The sequence below is a fragment of the Erythrolamprus reginae genome, chromosome 3 (assembly GCF_031021105.1).
Source record: "Erythrolamprus reginae isolate rEryReg1 chromosome 3, rEryReg1.hap1, whole genome shotgun sequence".
NCBI lineage: Eukaryota > Metazoa > Chordata > Lepidosauria > Squamata > Dipsadidae > Erythrolamprus > Erythrolamprus reginae.
This window is the reverse complement of record NC_091952.1, coordinates 89,623,682-89,642,772: the sequence shown is the minus strand read 5'-3', so window position 1 is coordinate 89,642,772 and position 19,091 is coordinate 89,623,682. Positions and strand designations below refer to the sequence as shown.

The window sequence follows — 19,091 nt, the reverse complement described above, 5'->3', positions numbered from 1 at the left end:
TCCTGGGTGGAAACAGGGCCGGAAAAGGCAGGGAGAAGCCTCCGTGGGGCCTCTCTAGGAATCTCCTGGGAGGAAACAGTGCCTCCACCCTCCCTGTGTTTCTCCAATCGCACACATTATTTGCTTTTACATTGATTGCTATGGGAAAAATTGCTTCTTCTTACAAACTTTTCTACTTAATAACCTGGTCACAGAACGAATTAAGTTCGTAAGTAGAGGTACCACTGTACTTGTATTCCCTAAATAAGAATGTATAGTATTAGCATTAGAATATATGAAGGTAAGGGTATCTCTGCACATGCATGCTATTGTTTCCGGCTCTAGGGTCAGGGCTCATCTCCCTTTCTAAGTTGAGGAGCCAGTGCCGTCCGAAGACGTCTCCGTGGTCATGTGGCCAGCATGACTAAACTCCAAAGGCACATAGTGCTGTTATCTTCCCAGCAAAGGTGGTCCCTATATTCTACTTGCATTTTTTACATGCTTTCGAACTGCTAGGTTGGCAGAAGCTAGGACAAGTAACAGGAGCTCACTCCGTTACACAGCATTACCACACCTTCTGCCGCACAAATCCCAGCGATCAGTTAGGTCTCACAGAGTTGGCCTTCTCCGGGTCCCGTCAACTAAACAATGTCATTTGGCGGGACCCAGGGGGAGAGCCTTCTCTGTGGTGGCCCTGACCCTTTGGAACCAACTCCCCCCCGATATCAGAGTTGCCCCCACCCTCCTTGCCTTTTGTAATCTCCTTAAAACCCACCTCTGTCGTCAGGCATGGAGGAACTGAGACTTTCCCTTCCCTCTAGGCTTATAAAATTTATGCATGGTATGTCAGTATGTATGATTGGTTTCTTAAATTGGGCTTTTTTAAATTCACTTAAATATTAGATTTGTTTACATTGTATTATTATTATTGCTGTTAGCCGCCCCGAGTCTACGGAGAGGGGCGGCATACAAATCTGATTAATAAATAAATAAATAAATTAGGGATTCAAACCGCTGAACTGCCGACTTTCTGATCAACAAGCTCAACGTCTTAGCTACTGAGTAGTAGAATGTAAATTGCAACCAATACAATCCCTAAATTAAAATACTTGTTTTACATAAAGATTCAGTTTTAGTGCTTGTTTTGCAATTGTATAGCGAGATCTATAGAGATTCAGCATTATCAGATTTGGAAAATATAGTTTAAGCTGGAACTGCTAGTAACCTGCATGCAGAGATCTCTACAGATTGTATGCAATACACTCCCACATGTATTTTCCTAGAAGTAATTTCCACTGAAATTGATGAGATTCTTCAAGTAAGTTAATATAATTGGATAATCTTAATGCCTGCTGAAGGAAAAATCAAATGACGTCTGGCAGCTCAACTTGCAGTTAACTATATTCAGAAATTGAAACAACAGCAACAGTTGGACATATCGAGTTTGATACAAAAGAGGATTTTCATGGTTTAAATAATTGGGCATAAAGGAGTATAGTGTTCCCTCGAATTTTGCGGGTTCGAACTTCGCGAATAGCCTATACCACGGTTTTTCAAAAAATATAAATTAAAAAAGACTTCGCGGTTTTTTTCCCTATACCACGGTTTTTCCCACCCAATGACGTCATATGTCATCACCAAACTAATAATTTTTGCAAATAAATAACAAAAAAAATAATTATTGTTAATAAATAATTATGTTTATAAATATCAGGATCACTAAGTGTCTTATTCAATGGTGAGTACCAGTAATAATGGTGAGTAAATGGTTGTTAAGGGAATGGGAAATGGTAATTTAGGGGTTTAAAGTGTTAAGGGAAGGCTTGTGATACTGTCCATAGCCAAAATGGTGCATTTACTTCCGCATCTCTACTTCGCGGAAATTCGACTTTCGCGGGCGGTCTCGGAACGCATCCCATGCGGAAATCAAGGGAACACTGTATTTGAAATCAGATTGAGACAGATTCTGTTCAGATTTAGGCACAGACACTTTATACGCTAAGATATTTAAAAAAAAATCTTAGGGAGATATTTCAATTTCTTCAGATATTTCCTTTGTGGGCATATCTCAACAGTTGGTCATCAGCTTATAACCATTTGTTAGTGACCAATCTAAGTTACACTGACACTCGAAAAAGTGATTCATAACCATTTTTACACAACCGTTACACCTTTCCCCCAGGCTTTTTGTATTTTATGTTTGGTATGTATGTGTTGTTTGGTTTTTAAATATGACAGGGTTTTATATGCTTCTTTTTTAATATTAGATTTGTTTATCTATAATATTGTTTTTTGTTATTGTTGTGAGCTGCCCCGAGTCTTCGGAGAGGGGCGGAATACAAATCAAATAAATAATTATTATGTCAATACAACACAGCAAATGAGATCACTATGCTGGATTTCGTATTTCATCACCAGTCGGGCGCTTCCCAAGCACCTAGCACTGCGTGATGTAGCGGCGAATTATGTTTGCCGATCCCAGTAAAGCGGCCTTTTGCAATTGACAGATGGAGATTTTGTCAATTCCGATGGTTTTCAAATGTCCGCTGAGATCCTTTGGCACTGCGCCCAGCGTGCCAAGTACCACTGGGACCACTTTCACTGGCTTATGCCAGAGTCGTTGCAGCTTGATTTTTAGATCTTCGTATTTCCCTAATTTCTCTAGCTGCTTCTCATCAATTCTGCTGTCCCCTGGGATTGCGATGTCAATCTCAGGGGACAGCAATTCTGCTGTCAATTCTGCTGTCCGCTGGGATTGCGATTGAGAGGGGCAGAATACAAATCGAATAAATTATTATTATTATTATTATTATTATTATTATTATTATTATTATTATCCCCATGGTCATGTGATCAAAAGTTGGACGCTTGGTAACTGGCAGCGTCATGTGATTACCTTTTGTGAACTTCTGACATGGAAAGTCAATGGGGAAGCCAGATTCACTTAACAGTCATGTTACTAACTTAACACCTGCAGTGACTCACTTAGCAACTATGGTAAGTAAGGTCATAAAATGGGGCAAAACTCACTTAACAACTAGGAACAGAAACGTTGGGCTCAATTATGGTCGTACTTCGAAGATTACTTGTACATTGTGTAGTCAATGTATGGCAGTCAATGAAGGAGCTTAGTAAAAATGATACATCATCTACAGCAGTGTTCCCCAACCTTTCTAGCTTTGTGGACTAGCTGGGGGAGGGAATGGGATGGTTCTGTGTGAGCAACAGTCAAGCACACATGTACGCACCACTTCATTTTCTTGTGCGGCAGGTATGCACACCTACCACTTGTGCAAATGGACCATGTATGTCTATGCTTGCTTGCTGCTCATGCAAATGGAACTTGCACACCCACTCTTGCCTGCTGCTTGCACAAGTGGGGATGTGTGTCATGCTCACCCCACTACTTCCACATTCTGATTCTGAAGGGCTCAAGGCCTCTGCCTCTACAGCAGATAAACTTTGCATATAGTACAATAGAACACGGGCTGAGAGTTTTGAATAGCCCCGTTTTATAAGAATTCAATTCAGTGAAGAAGCAGAGATGATGTGCCAGTGTCTGTAGGACACATCATCTGTCTGTCCATTACCCCGGGGGGGATTTTGAACCCCTCGGAGAAGGTCCGCAACTTTGGAGTCCTCCTCCATATCCACAGCTGTCATTGAAACATCATCTTTCGACTGTGACAAGGGGGACGTCTGCCCAGGTTTGCCTGGTGCACCAGTTGCAGCCTTATGACAGGGAGGCTCTCCTGACAGTCACTCATTCCCTCATCACCTCGAGGATCAGCTACTGCAATGCTCTCTACATGGGGCTACCTTTGAAGAATGTCTGGAGACTGAAATTGGTTCAAAATGCAGCCACATGAGCTGTCATGGGCCTCCCTAGACATGCCCATATATCAGCATCACTCCGCCTGCTGCAATGGTTACCTACTAGTCTCTGAACACAATTCAAAGTGTTGGTGTTGACCTTTAAAGCCTTACATGGCTTAGGACCAGATTACCTATGGGACGTCTTTTGCCTCACGTATACCATTGACTGGTTAGGGCCCACAGAGATGGCCTTCTCCAGGTCCTGTCAGCCAGTCAATGCCAGCTGATGGGCCCTAGGGGAAGAGACTTCTCTGTGGCAGCCCCTGCCCTCTGGAATCAACTCCCCCTGGGGATTCGCATGGTTTCCACTCTTCCGGCCTTCTGGAAAAGCTTAAAAACATACTTAGCCAGGAGGCTTGGCCACTCTGCTCCAGCCTCTTTTTTACTCTTTGATTGGTGGACGTGTGATTGAGTTGTATGTGATGCACTGATTATAATGTTAAAAGTTTTAGGATGTTTTTAGCTGTTTTTTTTTATTATTATTATTATTATTATTATTATTATTATTATTATTATTATTAATTAGGTTTGTATGCCGCCCCTCTCCGTAGGCTCGAGGCAGCTCACAACATACAATAAAACAATTCATAACAAATCTAATAAATTTTTAAAAATACATTAAAAAAACCCATTATTAAACCAGACATACACACAGACATACCATACACAAATTGTATAGGCCCAAGGGGGGTGGGAATGCCTCAATTCCCCCATGCCTGACGGCAAAGGTGAGTTTTAAGGAGTTTATGGAAGGCAAGGAGGGTGGGGGCAGTTCTAATCTCTGGGGGGAGCTGGTTCCAGAGAGTCAGGGCCGCCACAGAGAAGGCTCTTCCCCTGGGACCCACCGGACGAATTTGTTTAGTTGACAGGACCTGGAGAAGGCCAACTCTGTGGGACCTAATCGGTCGCTGGAATTCATGTGGCAGAAGGTGGTCCTGGAGATATTCTGGTCCATTTTTTTTCGAAACCTACAAATCCTTAGTTTTTTGACTCAAGCCTTCCGATGCCATGAAGGGCTTTATAGGTCATAACCAACACTTTGAATTGTGACCGGAAATTGATCAGCAACCAATGCAGACTTTAATTGAATTAACTTCAATTTCCCCATTGTTTTGTATTATTATGTTGTAAGCCGCCCTGAACCTCAGAAAAAAGATGCCTAGAAATTGAATAAATGAATAAATAAAAAAATAAAAAAATAGATGGTGGATTCAATGCAGAAATATTGGAAAGAAAGCCTCTAAGAATCTTATTTTTTCCTTCCACTGTTGTACCTCAGCTGTGTGGGTACATATAGCCTCAGGACAAGAGGAAAACATGTTGACTCATTTAGTTCTTTTCTGACACTGACAGGATGACCCCAAGCACCTCTGGGAAGATGGTGTCAACCTTCAAGTTTCATATGCCCAAGTATATGCAGAACACAAAATATCAGAAAAACTATCTTTCCAGAAACGTTCCAATTTACTATTGGACTCCCCACATGGGTAAAGATTTTAAACATGAAACAGCACTGGCAGCATTTGACCTTAACTTGAGAGAGTTCCTATTGTGTATGAATAAGACCGCTCGCTGTTGTATAATGGATTTCACAAAATCCAATATTGAACTAAACAGTGACATTATACTGCACTCCACTTATAACATGTGGGGTTACAAGAAGCAGCTGCTTGTAACAAGTAAGAACAGTCAAATGTGTCATAGATAAAAATTAATAGAGGACTGCTCTTATGATCACCACAGGCAAGCTGAATTTAACACTACTGCAAATTTAAGAGGCACCATTTCATGGGAATAAGGTCCAAAGTTCGCCGCTGCACGTACCTTTATTAGAAGTGACCAAGAAGTCTCTGCAAGCTTTCAAGGTTTTAAAAAGAATAGAAAGGAAGTGCATTCTATATCCAGTGATGGCGAATCTTTTTTTTTTTTGGTTAGCGTGCCAAAAGGGTAGGTGTGCATCTTCTAGCATGCACACAGGTGACCACACCCATTCCTTTCCCTCCATACATGCATACACTCCCACACTGCCCCTGTGCATGTACACAATCTCCCATGTCCCTGCACATGTGCACAGGCCTCATTGAAGCCTGAGATGGTAAAAAAAAAAAAAGGCAAAAACAGGCAAACCAGAAGTGCGGGAAAACAGACTTCCGGTTTACACAGTGTGCTCCAGAACCTTCGGGGGGAGTTTCCTGAAGGTCCGAAGTGCAAAAAAACAACACAACAGGCAAACCAGAAGTCCATTTTTCTGATTTTTTTTGATTTGCCCATTGGGTGGTTTTTCACACTCTGAGGCTTCAGGGAAGTTACTCTGAAGTCTCCAGAGGACAAAACGGCCTTCCCCAAGGCTGAAAATCAGCTGCCTAGCGTGCATATGCATTCTGGAGCTGACAGATAGTAATGTGCCCTCCAATATGGCTCCAGATGCCACCTGTGGCACACGTGCCATAGGTTCGCCATCACAGCTATATACAGTATTTGAAATATTGATGTGTTCATATTGTGAATGCCTGTATATTCATGTGCATGCATAAATATAACCAGGGGTGGGCTGCTGCCTGGATGGGGGGGGGGGAAATACAGTGGGGTAGCAAAAATGGAGCTCCACCCCAGAGCACCCAATTTGCACTGACATATTTTATTTATATTTAATGCCGCTTGGCAGGACCCAGGGAAAGAGCCTTCTCTGTGGTGGCCCCAGCCCTCTGGAACCAACTTCCCCCAGGGATTAGAATTGCCCCCACCCTCCTTACCTTTCGTAAGCTACATAAAACCCACCACTGCCGCCAGGCATGGGGGAATTGAGATACCCTTTCCCCCTAGGCCTTTACAATTTTATGCATGGTATGTCTCTATGTATGTTTGGTTTTTTATTATAATGGGTTTTAATTGTTTTTAGTATTGGATTATTGTTATACGCTGTCTTATTATTGCTGTTAGCCGCCCCGAGTCTCCGGAGAGGGGCAGCATACAAATCCAATAAATAAAAAAAATAAAATAAAAATAAAAATAAAAAATAAAAATAAAAATAAATAAAAATAAAAATAATAAAAATAAAAATAAAAATGTATTTATTTACTTACTTACCATTTATTTATTTATTTATTTATTTATTTATTTATTTATTTATTTATTTATTTATTTATTTATTTATTTATTTATTTATTTATTTATTTATTTATTTATTTATTTATTTAATTGGATTTGTATGCTGCCCCTCTCCGAGGACTTGGGGCGGCTCACAACATATACAAAAAGGCAATAGTAAAATCAATCCAATTAATCTACATAAAACAATCCTTAAAAATCTAACTTTAAAAAAACTTTCATTTAACATTCATTCAACAAATCATACTAAGCATTCATTGGTCAGTGGGAAGATCTAGTAATCTAGTAAGGCCTGGTGGCAAAGATGAGTGTTTAAGCTCTTTCGGAAGGCAAGGAGGGTGGGGGCAGTGTGAATCTCCGGGGGAGCTGATTCCAGAGGGCCGGGATGTTGAAATAAAATGCAGGGCATCCTGCATAAGCCACGCCACAGTGTGGTAGTAAAAATTTTAGTAGCCCTTCACTGAGTATAACATATGAAACTTTAATGTATATTGAAAAGCTTCTTTACTTAATTGTTCACTTAACAACTACTATTCTGCTGCTCTGATATTGTTATCATACTGAGTTCTTTCTGGTTCGCATAGAACTTTTTTTGGAGGGGGTGTTACATGGGCATAATGTAGAATTCCTATCACTGTCCACATCACTATTATTCTGGACCGGTTGAAGATAGAAGTCAAATGCACTTAATATAGTGATACCTTGTCTTACAAACTTAATTGGTTCCGGGATGAGGTTCTTAAGGTGAAAAGTTCGTAAGACGAAACAATGTTTTCCATAGGAATCAATGGAAAAGCGATTAATGCGTACAAGCCCAAAATTCACCCCTTTTGCCAGTCGAAGCGCCCTTTTTTGTGCTGCTGGAATTCCCCTGAGTCTCCCCTCCATGGGAAACCCCACCTCCGGACTTCTGTGTTTTTGCGATGCTGCAGGGGAATCCCAGCAGAGGAATCCCAGCATCGCAAAAACAAGTGCTTTGCTGGCAATGGAAGTCCGGAGGTGGGGTTTCCCAGTGAAGGGAGCATCTGTGAAATTGAAGCATCACAAAAACACCAAAGTCCTCGAAACCCCCCATCTGGACCTCTGTGTTTTTACAACGCTGCGATTTCACTGAGGCTCCCCTCGCTGGGAAACCCCACCTCCTGCTGGGATTCCCCTGCAGCATCACAAAAACACAGAAGTCCGGAGGTGGGGTTTCCCATGGAGGGGAGCCTCAGGGGAATTCCAGCAGCACAAAAACGGGTGCTTCGCTGGCAACGGAAGTCCAGAGGCGGGGCATCCCAGCGGCAGTGGTGGGTTTGTAAGGTGAAAATAGTTTGTAAGAAGAGGCAAAAAATCTTAAACCCCGGATTTGTATCTTGAAAAGTTTGTATGACGAGGCGTTTGTAAGACGAGGTTTCACTGTATATCCGTATTTGAACTTCATCCTTCTTTCTCAAGATCAGACTCTGAAGCACTCTTGGTGGAATAATTTTTAGTTAAAACTCCCAAATACCATACAAAAATGGCTGGCCAAGGATCCTTAGGATTGTTTCCAAGAGGAAAAAGGGAATGAAACCCTTGACATTGCTTTTCATTCAGTCAGTCTATAGCCCCGTTTGGCAACATTTGGACTTTTTTATTCCGTCTCAATAGCAATTGGTACTATTCTTCAGCTTCCTGGATCTGAAAGCCTGGTCTTAAATGGCTGTTATACTGGATAGGTCAAAGTATTGAAGCAATGTGTGCGTGAATTTCAAAGGCTAATTGTAAATAATGAATTATTTTCTTTCATTTAAAGCTTGCAATTTTGTCGCCAGTTGCCATGGAGATCTGAAGTTTCAGATGCGAGGCTTTGAGAATGCAACATTTTCGTCTTCTAGGTGCCTAGCTGCATTCTCCCTTTTTTCTTTTAAAATACATCATCTGTAAAAATGTTCTTATTTCTTCTCTTTAGGAATATATTAACAAACTGGTAATAAGACTTTTTTTAAAAAAAAAGTCAGGTATGGTAGGAAAAACGTATCTTCTCTTCTTCCAGTCCTCCTCCATCTCCTGGTATTATAATTATACTGGTTCAGTGCACACATATCAAGCTTTAAATATCAAGGGCCCTTTGGTGGAGGAAAAAAAGAATAACTTACAAATCTGACTCATGTTGCTCCTACCGTTTTTAATGAAGGAGTAGGAGGTATGTAATGTATTCATAACTCACAGAGAATATGTTAAATTCATACTGGTGGTACTATGGAGTAGGAGGATAACAACGACTTCCAATCTAACTTAGCAGAATCCTACTGCAGAAACAAGGAAGAAGAAGAATGGGAAGACCAATGCTTGAGGGTAGTCTGTGAAAAACTGGAAAAATTGTTTTAAGAAAATTTAAAGAACCACCTAAGCAAGGCCAGGTGTGATGGGAGAGCTTTACAGAATTCTATGATTGCAGACTACACTGAAAAGTTAAAAACAGTTGAATGTCTGTGGAAATGCTCAGTCATTCAGATCGAAGTGGTCTCAAAGGGGCTTTTTCAAAAGGCAACTAGACTGTTTCCAAGGAGGAGGAGCAGGAGAAGGAGAAGGAGAAGAAGAAGAAAAAGGAGGAGAAGGAGGAGAAGGAGGAGGAGGAGGAGGAGGAGGAGAAGGAGGAGGAGGAGAAGAAGAAGAAGAAGAAGAAGAAGAAGAAGAAGAAGAAGAAGAAGAAGAAGAAGAAGAAGAAGAAGAATGACATACCTTCTGTTTACAACCAAAGCATAAAAAAAATTGGCTAGACCAATTCTGGAATGCAGATCACCTGTCTGGAACCCACACTGCATATTGGACATTAATACAATTGAGAGAAATATTTCACAAGAAAAGTCCTCCACTCCTCTGCTGTCTACAAATACCTTATTCCACCAGACTTGAAATCCTGGGCTTAGATAGCTTAGAGCTACACCATCTTCGATCTGACCTAAATGTAGTTCATAAAATCATCTGCCACAATCAATGTTCCCTCTAATTTTTTTTCGGTGTGGGCGGAAAAGTATACTGTCTGAGCGGCAGTCCCTTTGGGACTGGGCGGCATAGAAGAATAAATGAATGAATGAATGAATGAATGAATGAATGAATGAATGAATGAATGAACGAACAAACAAACAAACAAACAAACAAGAAAAAAAATCCCTTCTTTTTTATTAAAAGAAATTAATATTAAAACAAAACCAAAATCTATTACTATTATTACTATCTTCTCCTCTTTTTCCATCCCTGTCTCCTCCCCCCTTGTGTGTGTGTGTGTGTGTGTGTGTGTGTGAACTCTTGAACCATTTCCAATAACAGGTGAGGGCTATTGGAAATGGTTCAAGAGTTCACACACAACACACATACACACAAACGAGGGTGGGGTTTTTTTTCTCTGTTATTATTTGGGTGCTTTAAATATGCTTTAAATCAAGAGTCATTTCTCTCTTTCTCTCTCCCCCTCTTGCTCTCTCTCTCTCTTTCTCACTTTCTCTCTCCCTCTCTTTCTCTCTTGCTCTGTAGGGACCAGAATCCCTGTCCCCTACTTTCCCCTCTTCACCCCAAATTAAATCCTACATCAGTTGAGCCAGCCCTAGCATATGATAAAGTCAGCTGCAGTACCTTTATGCCTTTTAATAAAATACATCAGTCTGAAAAGATGCTACCAGGCTCCTCTTGATTTCTGGTCCCTCCAGAGAAGAGATTATAGCATAGCTCAGGGATACATCTTACATTTTCTTTACAGAGGATTCCTGGTCAATCCAGTTTAAAAGGATCTTAAATTTAGGATGTAAACAGAGGTGGGCTACTGTGCAGATTGGGGGGGGGGGAGGATCAGTGGGGTAGCAAAAATGGAGCTCCACCCCAGAGCACCCAATTTGCACTGAGAGGTGTTGAAAGAAAATGCAGGGCGTCCTGCATAAGCCACGCACACAGTGTGGTAGTAAAATTTTTGGTAGTCCTTCACTGGATGTAAACTTAGTCTGAGGCTACAGAACCAACCAAAATAGATATCACTGGGCTGATGAACCAATGGACTGATCTCATATTGTATTTGGGTTATCATATCTGGAATCAGTTAAAATTGTTTGTATCCCTTTCAATTTTGAAGTCCAGATCTGGTAGCCCTAAATACTTTATAAATAAATTATTTACTGAATTGAATCTGTATTTTTAATTTTTTTATTTATTAATCAAACTAATGTGCATCTCTGCCCATCCCTCTGACCAGCATACAATAATCAGATAAAACAATAGACTTATAAACAGTTATAAAAATATAAGAATCAATATTCTAGGTTAAATATTATTTCAAAAAAAACATATTTGGCTGTATTTATCTTGCTTATCCTTCTTATCTATACTTTATCTACAATTGATGACATTTTGATTGCAATTTAGAATTTTAAACACCTGCTTGTTTCCTTGTCTTTTATAATATATTATTATTGGGTAAAAACGTCAATAAAGCAGAATAATTTAATCCCAAATATTTAATATCCCAAGGAGTTTTGCAGAGGTCAGGAGATTTAGAGATAGTGATATTAGATTAGATTATTATTAAAGTTGGAAGGGACCTTGTAGGTCATCAAGTCCAACCTCACGCTCAAATAGGAGTCCCTATACCATTTCAGAGAAATGGTAGTCCAATCTCCCATTGAAAATATCAAGTGTTGGAGCTCTCACAACCTCAGCAGTTAAGCTGTTCCGCTGGTTGATTGCTCTCACATTAGGAAAGTCCTCCTTATTTCCAAGTTGAATCTCTCCTTGGTCAGCTTCCATCCATTCATTATTCTTTGTCTGGCCCTCTGGCACTTTGGAAAACAGGCTAAACCCCCCCCCCCCCCCCTCTGTGGTAGCCCCTCAAGTTTTGGAACACTGCTATCATGTCGCTCCTGATCCTTCTCTTCACCAGACTAACCATGCTCAATTGTTGTCCTAGCAGTCACTGGTGTTTGGTGATAGTGATATCGTTGTCATGAATTGCCATTGGCTGCATTGGTTTGATTTAGAGCTTGCCCAAAACAAGGAAAGCACTAGATGGCAGCAAACAGGAATACTGTAGATAAACATATTATGCTTCTCTTAATCTTTGAAGCTCAGGTATAATGAGCTTCCCCCCCCCCCCCCTGTTACCTTGTGGTTCAGTTTCCAGAGAGAACAAGTCAGATAACCCCATCAGCAGAATGTAAAAAAAAAAAAAGAATAGAAGAAGGTCAAGAAACTTTTTAACGAAAGAGAACCACAGGAAAGAAGTAGGATCTTTAGTGAACACAAATATTGCAATTCACATATCGGTTTAAGTAATCAGATACATTGCAAATTGGAAATCTCTAAAGGACAACATCAAGGTTATATTTTTAATAACTTACCATCTGCTTTGTTGCCCTCCTCCATCAAAAGCTTTGCAACATTGAGAAATCCTTTGGCAGAAGCTAAGTGAAGAGGTCTGTCTCCAACTTCTCCGCTCATATTTACATCAGCACCACATTTCAATAAGAGTCGAGTTACCTGATAAGATTTTATTAGTCAGCATGAATTTTTAAAGCTACATTTTAAGCTACTTTTACATGTTCTATGAAATCAAAGGAAAATATATTATGACAAGCCCTCCTATCAGGATCGTTCTTTTCTATAACATCAAAATGATGTTACAGTGTGTTTAACATCAAAATCATGTTATAATGTATTTAACCGTTATGATGAGAACCAAGATTGGTAGTCTTGAGTTGTAAGGAAATTGCATGTTGACAGACTTTTAGGTAGAGTTCCCATTACCTTTAAAAAATGACACAGTTAGTAAGAGTTGTCAGCAGCTTATTAGTTTACTTACTGATATAAATAGCAAAATAAAATAAACTGCCCAGAACTTAGCTATAGTTTACATTCCAAAGCCAAAATCTTATCATGAAAGCACCATATGCATTTTAGCATAATTTCACCAACTGTGACTATTTGTTCCAAAGCAACTTATACCAAAACAAAGTAAATCAGGCTCAAAGACCTACGCATAAAGATCTTTCTACTGTAACTGGATGACTTGAATTACAGAAATCTCAAAGAGGAGTATTCCAGAAAAGCAAATATTGCATATACCGTTACTGTAACTGACTTTAGGTTCTTTGTTGGCTTCACTTTTCAAATTACTTCTGAAAGTGGTTCTTTTTTAAAAAAAGTTAGGCAGTATTGCAGGACCACAGGCAATATAAGGTGCCTAAAGAACATGTTTGCTTGAATAGGCAAACAAGGTTTTGGGCTATACTGAGTACTATATTCTTTTTCTTCTTCTTCTAGCATAAACACAAATCATAGAGAGTCAAACCTCATTAAGACCAATGAGCAGTAGCTGTCACTTACTATCTATGTTCTATTATTCTCGGTAGCACTATGGATTGGGACCCCATAATAATGGGAACAAGAGGCAGGGTCCCCTCCTACTAACCGAGAGCAGTTATTTATGACAATACAGTGGTACCTCATGATACGAACCCCCTGGCCGACCAGGAAGGACGTCTTCGTGACGTCAAAGCTCCGCCCATGGAATTTCCTATTGGGATTCCCCACCTCCGTTTCAGCCTCCAGGTCGGCTGAAAACGCTGCCGTCGATCACAAAAACGGCGCTCCACTGGGCGGTGGCGCCCGGCTGCAACCTTCTGAAACAGCCGGGTGCTTCTCGGCAGCCTCCGGAACCCAAACCCGATCTTTTGCCAAACCTCCGGGTTCGGCGTTCAGGAGAACGCCGAGAAGCCCCCCGGCTGTTTCAGAAGGTGACAGGTGGGCGGCGGCGCTTCTCGGCGGCCTCCCAAACCCGAACCTGAAAAGTTTGGCAAAAGTTCGGGTTCAGGTTCGGGAGAATGCCGAGAAGCCCCCCTGTTTTAAAAGGTGACAGCCGGATGGCGGCGCCCAGTGGAGTGCCATTTTGCAATTTTTTCCCCCTTGCACGCATTAATCGCTTTTACATTGTTTCCTATGGGAAACATTGTTTCGTGTTATGAACTTGTTGCCTTACGAACCTCCTTCCGGAACCAATTAGGTTCGTAAGACAAGGTATTACTGTATTTGTGGAGTTATCACTGGAATCCTATGTCAGAACTTCAGGGGATGATCCCAGCATCTCTTGAGCTATTGCAAGAAATGTTAAAACATTGATTATTTCAAATGAAACTATTTGGAATGCATGTGTAGGAAAAACCCATGGCCACATCACTTTCTGTTCTTTATTAAATATAATTCTTTTCTATGGTTTCTGGGGTTTTTTAAAAAAAATTTAATTAGATAATTGGATTTAAGATATTGTGTACTGTATATTTTATATGTTGTGAGCCGCCCTGAGTCCCTGGAGAGGGGCGGCATAGAAATACAATCAATCAATCAATCAATCAACAAACAAGCAAGCAAACAAAATTCTTTATTGGCCAAGTGCGATTGGACACACAAGGAATTTGTCATTGTTGCATATTGTAAACATATTGTAAACATACTGTACATAAAATTTCCCATCTGTAAGCAAGAGTGACAATCTTTGCCATACCTGTTCATGACCATAATATGCTGCAATGTGTAAAGGGGTAAAAAAGACTGCATCTTGAACATTAACATAAGCACCATGTTGTAGAAGTATATCAACAGCCTAGGAGGGAAGGGAGATGTTTTAGTTAGAATCCTTAAATAACTGCATTTTTGGAATGTTACTTTTTAAAATGCTACATTTGTATTAAATGAATATTCTACATTGCCCCACAAGTACATTTTTAGTCAAGAGAAAAGTTTCACAAATTTCTTCAAACACGTAGAGATCTTTATCTTCCATTCTTACATTTGAAAATGCCAATATTCAGTCAACATTCAATCTTTAGCTATGCATAATTTGCTTGTTAAAAATGATAAAAACCAAGGAGTAAATAGAGGGTACTGGAATATTTGCAGAAAAGTAACATATCTCTGATACTGAGAGATAAATAATATTTTATAACCACCAACTGTCAATGCAATGTATAAAACACTAGTTTTATATAGTCCATTAATTTCACATCAAGTTAAATGTTCAGAATGTTCACTGGACTGTACATAAAGTAGATTATAATATGGGCTTCAGGAACTTTCATTCCTGTATGCCAAGACAAGTGGTTTGATCCTACATCTTTTTGAAACACGATATAAATAAAATTCTCTATTTATGATCAAACTTGGCATAATAAAATGTTCAACTGCAGTTAAGTAAATTTAGTTGAAATAAATTCAGGTTCATAGCAATAGCAGATTGCTTTCAATATTCACAAAATCCTCCCAGTCTGGAAATCCCTTGACATCCGCCCAAGGAGGTCCACATTATCTCTCCTTCAGTGCCCTTCACAAACAATCTTTTCCAGTTTGGTATATTGGCAATTTGGAGAGTTAGGTTCTACTCAGCCTTCTCCCATAGCAAGAATGTAATAAAACAAAATTCAGAAGCAGAACAAAGTGAAGATGTTGGTTGCCCTCTCTTTGTTTCACTCTCGGGGTCGGGGTGGGGGGGAGTGTATTCTTTCACTAAGAAGGAGACTGTGTTGTTTTACCGAGCAGCTTTCAGAGGTTCCTTTGTCTGAGCCATTGTTGATGCAAAACATTCCTTCAAACCTTCCTATAGTCCCAAGAGCTGATTATGCAGAGCTGATCATACGAAGGTTGGAAGCTATTTTATATCCATCCCAGGAGATGCTTCTACTGTGACATCAATGAACAAGTACCATCCATCTGAGCTCCACATTCATCTTCACAAGGTGCCTTCTCATATACTTGAGCTAGAACTACTAGAGCTGAAACTTGAAACTTTCAGGTTTTCAACTCACGTGGAATCTTCCTTATATACCTGTATACTAACATTTTCTACTGCAAACAATCTTACTGTGCTTGTGATAAACTCTTCAGTAACATCGCCAAGACTTGGAGATCATGTATCAAGACTTGCCTTTCTAACAAATTCAGTTTGTTTCATGTTGCAATTTTATGCATATACTTTTTTTATTATGTTATTCTAAGTTGTGGAGTTCAGCTGAGAAATTAATTACAATACTTCTGAAGCTGATTTTATCTCAGTCATGAAGTGGTAAAAAGAGCCACCTTCTAGACACGGTCTTAAATGAATTACTGAAAAAGGCAGTGGTTTAGGATGACTTGTCTGTACTACTTGATTTGTGCATTTCAAAATATCAGGTATGCTGTGCCAAGGGATTAAGCAATTTGCTTGTATTTAATAGGATATTTATGTCTTTTCCCATTACAGGATAATATTGTAAGTTTCATCTACAAATGAAGAAATTTTCTTGGAAGCTCTGGTTGATATGTCCATAAATATGTTAATAATTTAAATGGATGAGGCAAAAGAGCATAGATATTTGCAAATCTTTCTTAGTGAAACAACTTAACAATAACATTAACATTTAGACTTATATACCACTTCATAGTGCTTTTATAGCCCTCTCTAAGCAGTTTACAGAATCAGGATATATCTATCTATTTATTTATCTATCTATTTATCTAACTTCTTTTTTTAAAAATATATATTTATTAATTTTTTCCTTTTTTTTTTAAGTACATAGTCATATTTACAGATGAATCTACATCGTATATACATTCCTATCGACATTGTCTTCTAATTACTTTTAGATTTCTTGATGTTTTATTCCATTGCTTCTTTTAAGTTTCTTTTTTTTTGTCCATTGGTACCATTTTGTCCAGGTTTCATAATAGTCCGATTCTTTTCGATTATTAAGTTCCATTGTCAATCTGTCCATCTCTGCACAGTCATATATTTTCTTGATAATCTTATTATCTTCAAGTATTTGCGGATTTTTCCAGTTCTGTGCAAATACAATTCTTGCAGCTGTTGTAATATGCAAGCTTAAATATTTTACATTTTTAGAATAGTACCTCTCATAATACCCAATAAAAAAAATTCTGGCGTATATTCTATTTTTGTATTTGTTATTTGACACAACCAATTATTTATTTTTTTCCAGTATTTTCTTGTCTCTGGACATAACCACCATAGGTGAAAGAAGGTGCCTTGAGTGTTTTTACATTTCCAACACATTGGGCTGTAATTTTTATGCATTTTAGCTAGTCTTTTGGGTGGAAGGTGCCAACGGTATAGCATTTTATATTGGTTTTCTTTATATATTGTGGATTTTGTTAATTTAATATTTCTCTTCCAAATCTGTTCCCATTCCTCTCTATATATATTATGGCCTACGTTTTTCGCCCAGACAATCATTGTACCTTTAACTATCTCCTCTGGTCTTTCATATTCCATCAGATATTTATATATTTTAGATATTGCTTTTTCTTCCGGGCCTGTCAATAATTTATCTAGTGGTTGGGTAATTCTTTCTATACCTGATTGTTCCATATCCTTTTTATATCTAGATTGAATTTGTAGGTATGTCCACCAATCTATATTTATATTTTGTATTATTTATCTAACTTCTATGCTGCCCAATCCTGACTCAGGGCAGCTTACAACAATGTAAAAACACAATATAATACAATAATACAAGAAGTCAATATTAATACTAAACACATTCAAATAATAAAAACAATAAAATCCTATTATAAACCCACAACAATCCAATCAACCAAACATACATACCTATCCAATCAATGCAATTCGGCCATCATAGATGGTAGTATTCATGGCCCCTCGGCCTGCCGATGAAGCAGGTCTTCACTGCCCTTGTGGAAGACCAGTAGGATGGGGGGGGGGAGTTGGATCCATAGAACCAGGGCAGCCACAGAGAAAGCCCTTCCCTGCAGCCCCACCAACCTGCATTGCTTAGTCGATGGGACTGGAGAAGGCCAAACCTGTGAGATCTTATTGGTCCATGGGAGGTATGCGGCAGGAGATGGTCCTGAAGATAGTCTGGTCCTAATCCATGTAGGGCTTTATAGGTAATAACCAACACCTTGAATTGGGATCAGATAATAATTGGTAACCAGTGCAGCTTGTGGAGCATTGGGGTTATATGGGTGTGCCGGGGTACACCCATAAGGGCTTGCACGGCTATGTTCTAGACTATCTGCAGTCTCTGAACACTCTTCAAGGGTAGCCCCATGTAGAGCACATTGCAATAATCACTTTACCCACCTTGGAAGGATGAGAGACTGAGTCAACCTTGAAGTGGACTACCCCAGTTCAAAATTCCTTTCAACAATTACTGAACAAACATAGCAATACAGCCTAACACAAATCATAATATATAGGAAAATAATATATAAGCATGCAATTGAGAATATAATAAAGATATTTGGAGTGTAATTAAAGTATTAGGATTCAGAAGATACAGTTCAGACATTTTCTCTTCAAAACAGAAAAAAAGCTTCTATTAGCTAGATGAATTAAGCAGAATATATTTGTTAAGTCATGAAGATAGTAATTTTTGAGGGTCAACTTGTCTCTGTTTTGAAATAAAATGATAGTGTTTGTACACAACAAGAACATGGTTGCAAAATTAACTAACAAATTGAAAAACCCGATTCCTCTGGGCCACCCATATATTCATTATGACAGATAAGGTGATCATGGTGTCTTCCCTGCCATGTAAGTATTTTCAGAATATCTCAAAGATAAATGTAGAATTAAAACTTCATCTAATATTTTTTTGTCCCATAAATGTAGTGTAGATGAGTGGCTATATCAATATGATAAACAAAACATAAATTAATATTCTGCAGGAATAAAAATCATTCCTGTAGTTCTTAGGCTTATTCTTTCTTAATCTGTCCCAAACTGAAGGGCTGAAAAAGACTGTGGCATGGCCAAAGCCTACTATTTTTATTTAGAAAATCATCTAAATACATGAAAGCATATTCTAAACAAAGTCATTAGCAGTCTTACTTCTATTTATTTATTTAGACTTAAGCATAAGTACTTAAGCATTAAGACTGTGACTTAGCTTAGCCTCTTTTTTCCCCCTTTCCTTTCTTTTTTTCTTTTTCCTTTGAGTTGGTGTTGACTCTCGGTGACTGCCAAGAGCAGTGATGGCAAACTTTTCAGTACTGAGTGCCCAAACTGGAATGCATGTGCATGCCTGGGGGGGGGGGGGGGGGTGTTGGCCATTTTGGTGCCATTTTTCACCCTGAAAACTGTTGTGTTTGGGCCTCGGCCAGCCGTT

General features: G+C 39.2%; 1 protein-coding gene across 1 annotated transcript in view; it reads right to left on the bottom strand.

Moving 5' to 3' along the window:
- TNNI3K (TNNI3 interacting kinase) overlaps positions 1-19,091 on the bottom strand; it is a 297,450-nt gene that overhangs the window by 223,028 nt on the left and 55,331 nt on the right. The window contains exons 6-7 of the mRNA XM_070746161.1: positions 14,474-14,572; positions 12,315-12,453 (exon numbers count right to left, since the gene is read on the bottom strand). Coding sequence (XP_070602262.1) covers positions 12,315-12,453; positions 14,474-14,572 — 238 coding nt within the window. The remainder of the gene's footprint in view (positions 1-12,314; positions 12,454-14,473; positions 14,573-19,091) is intronic.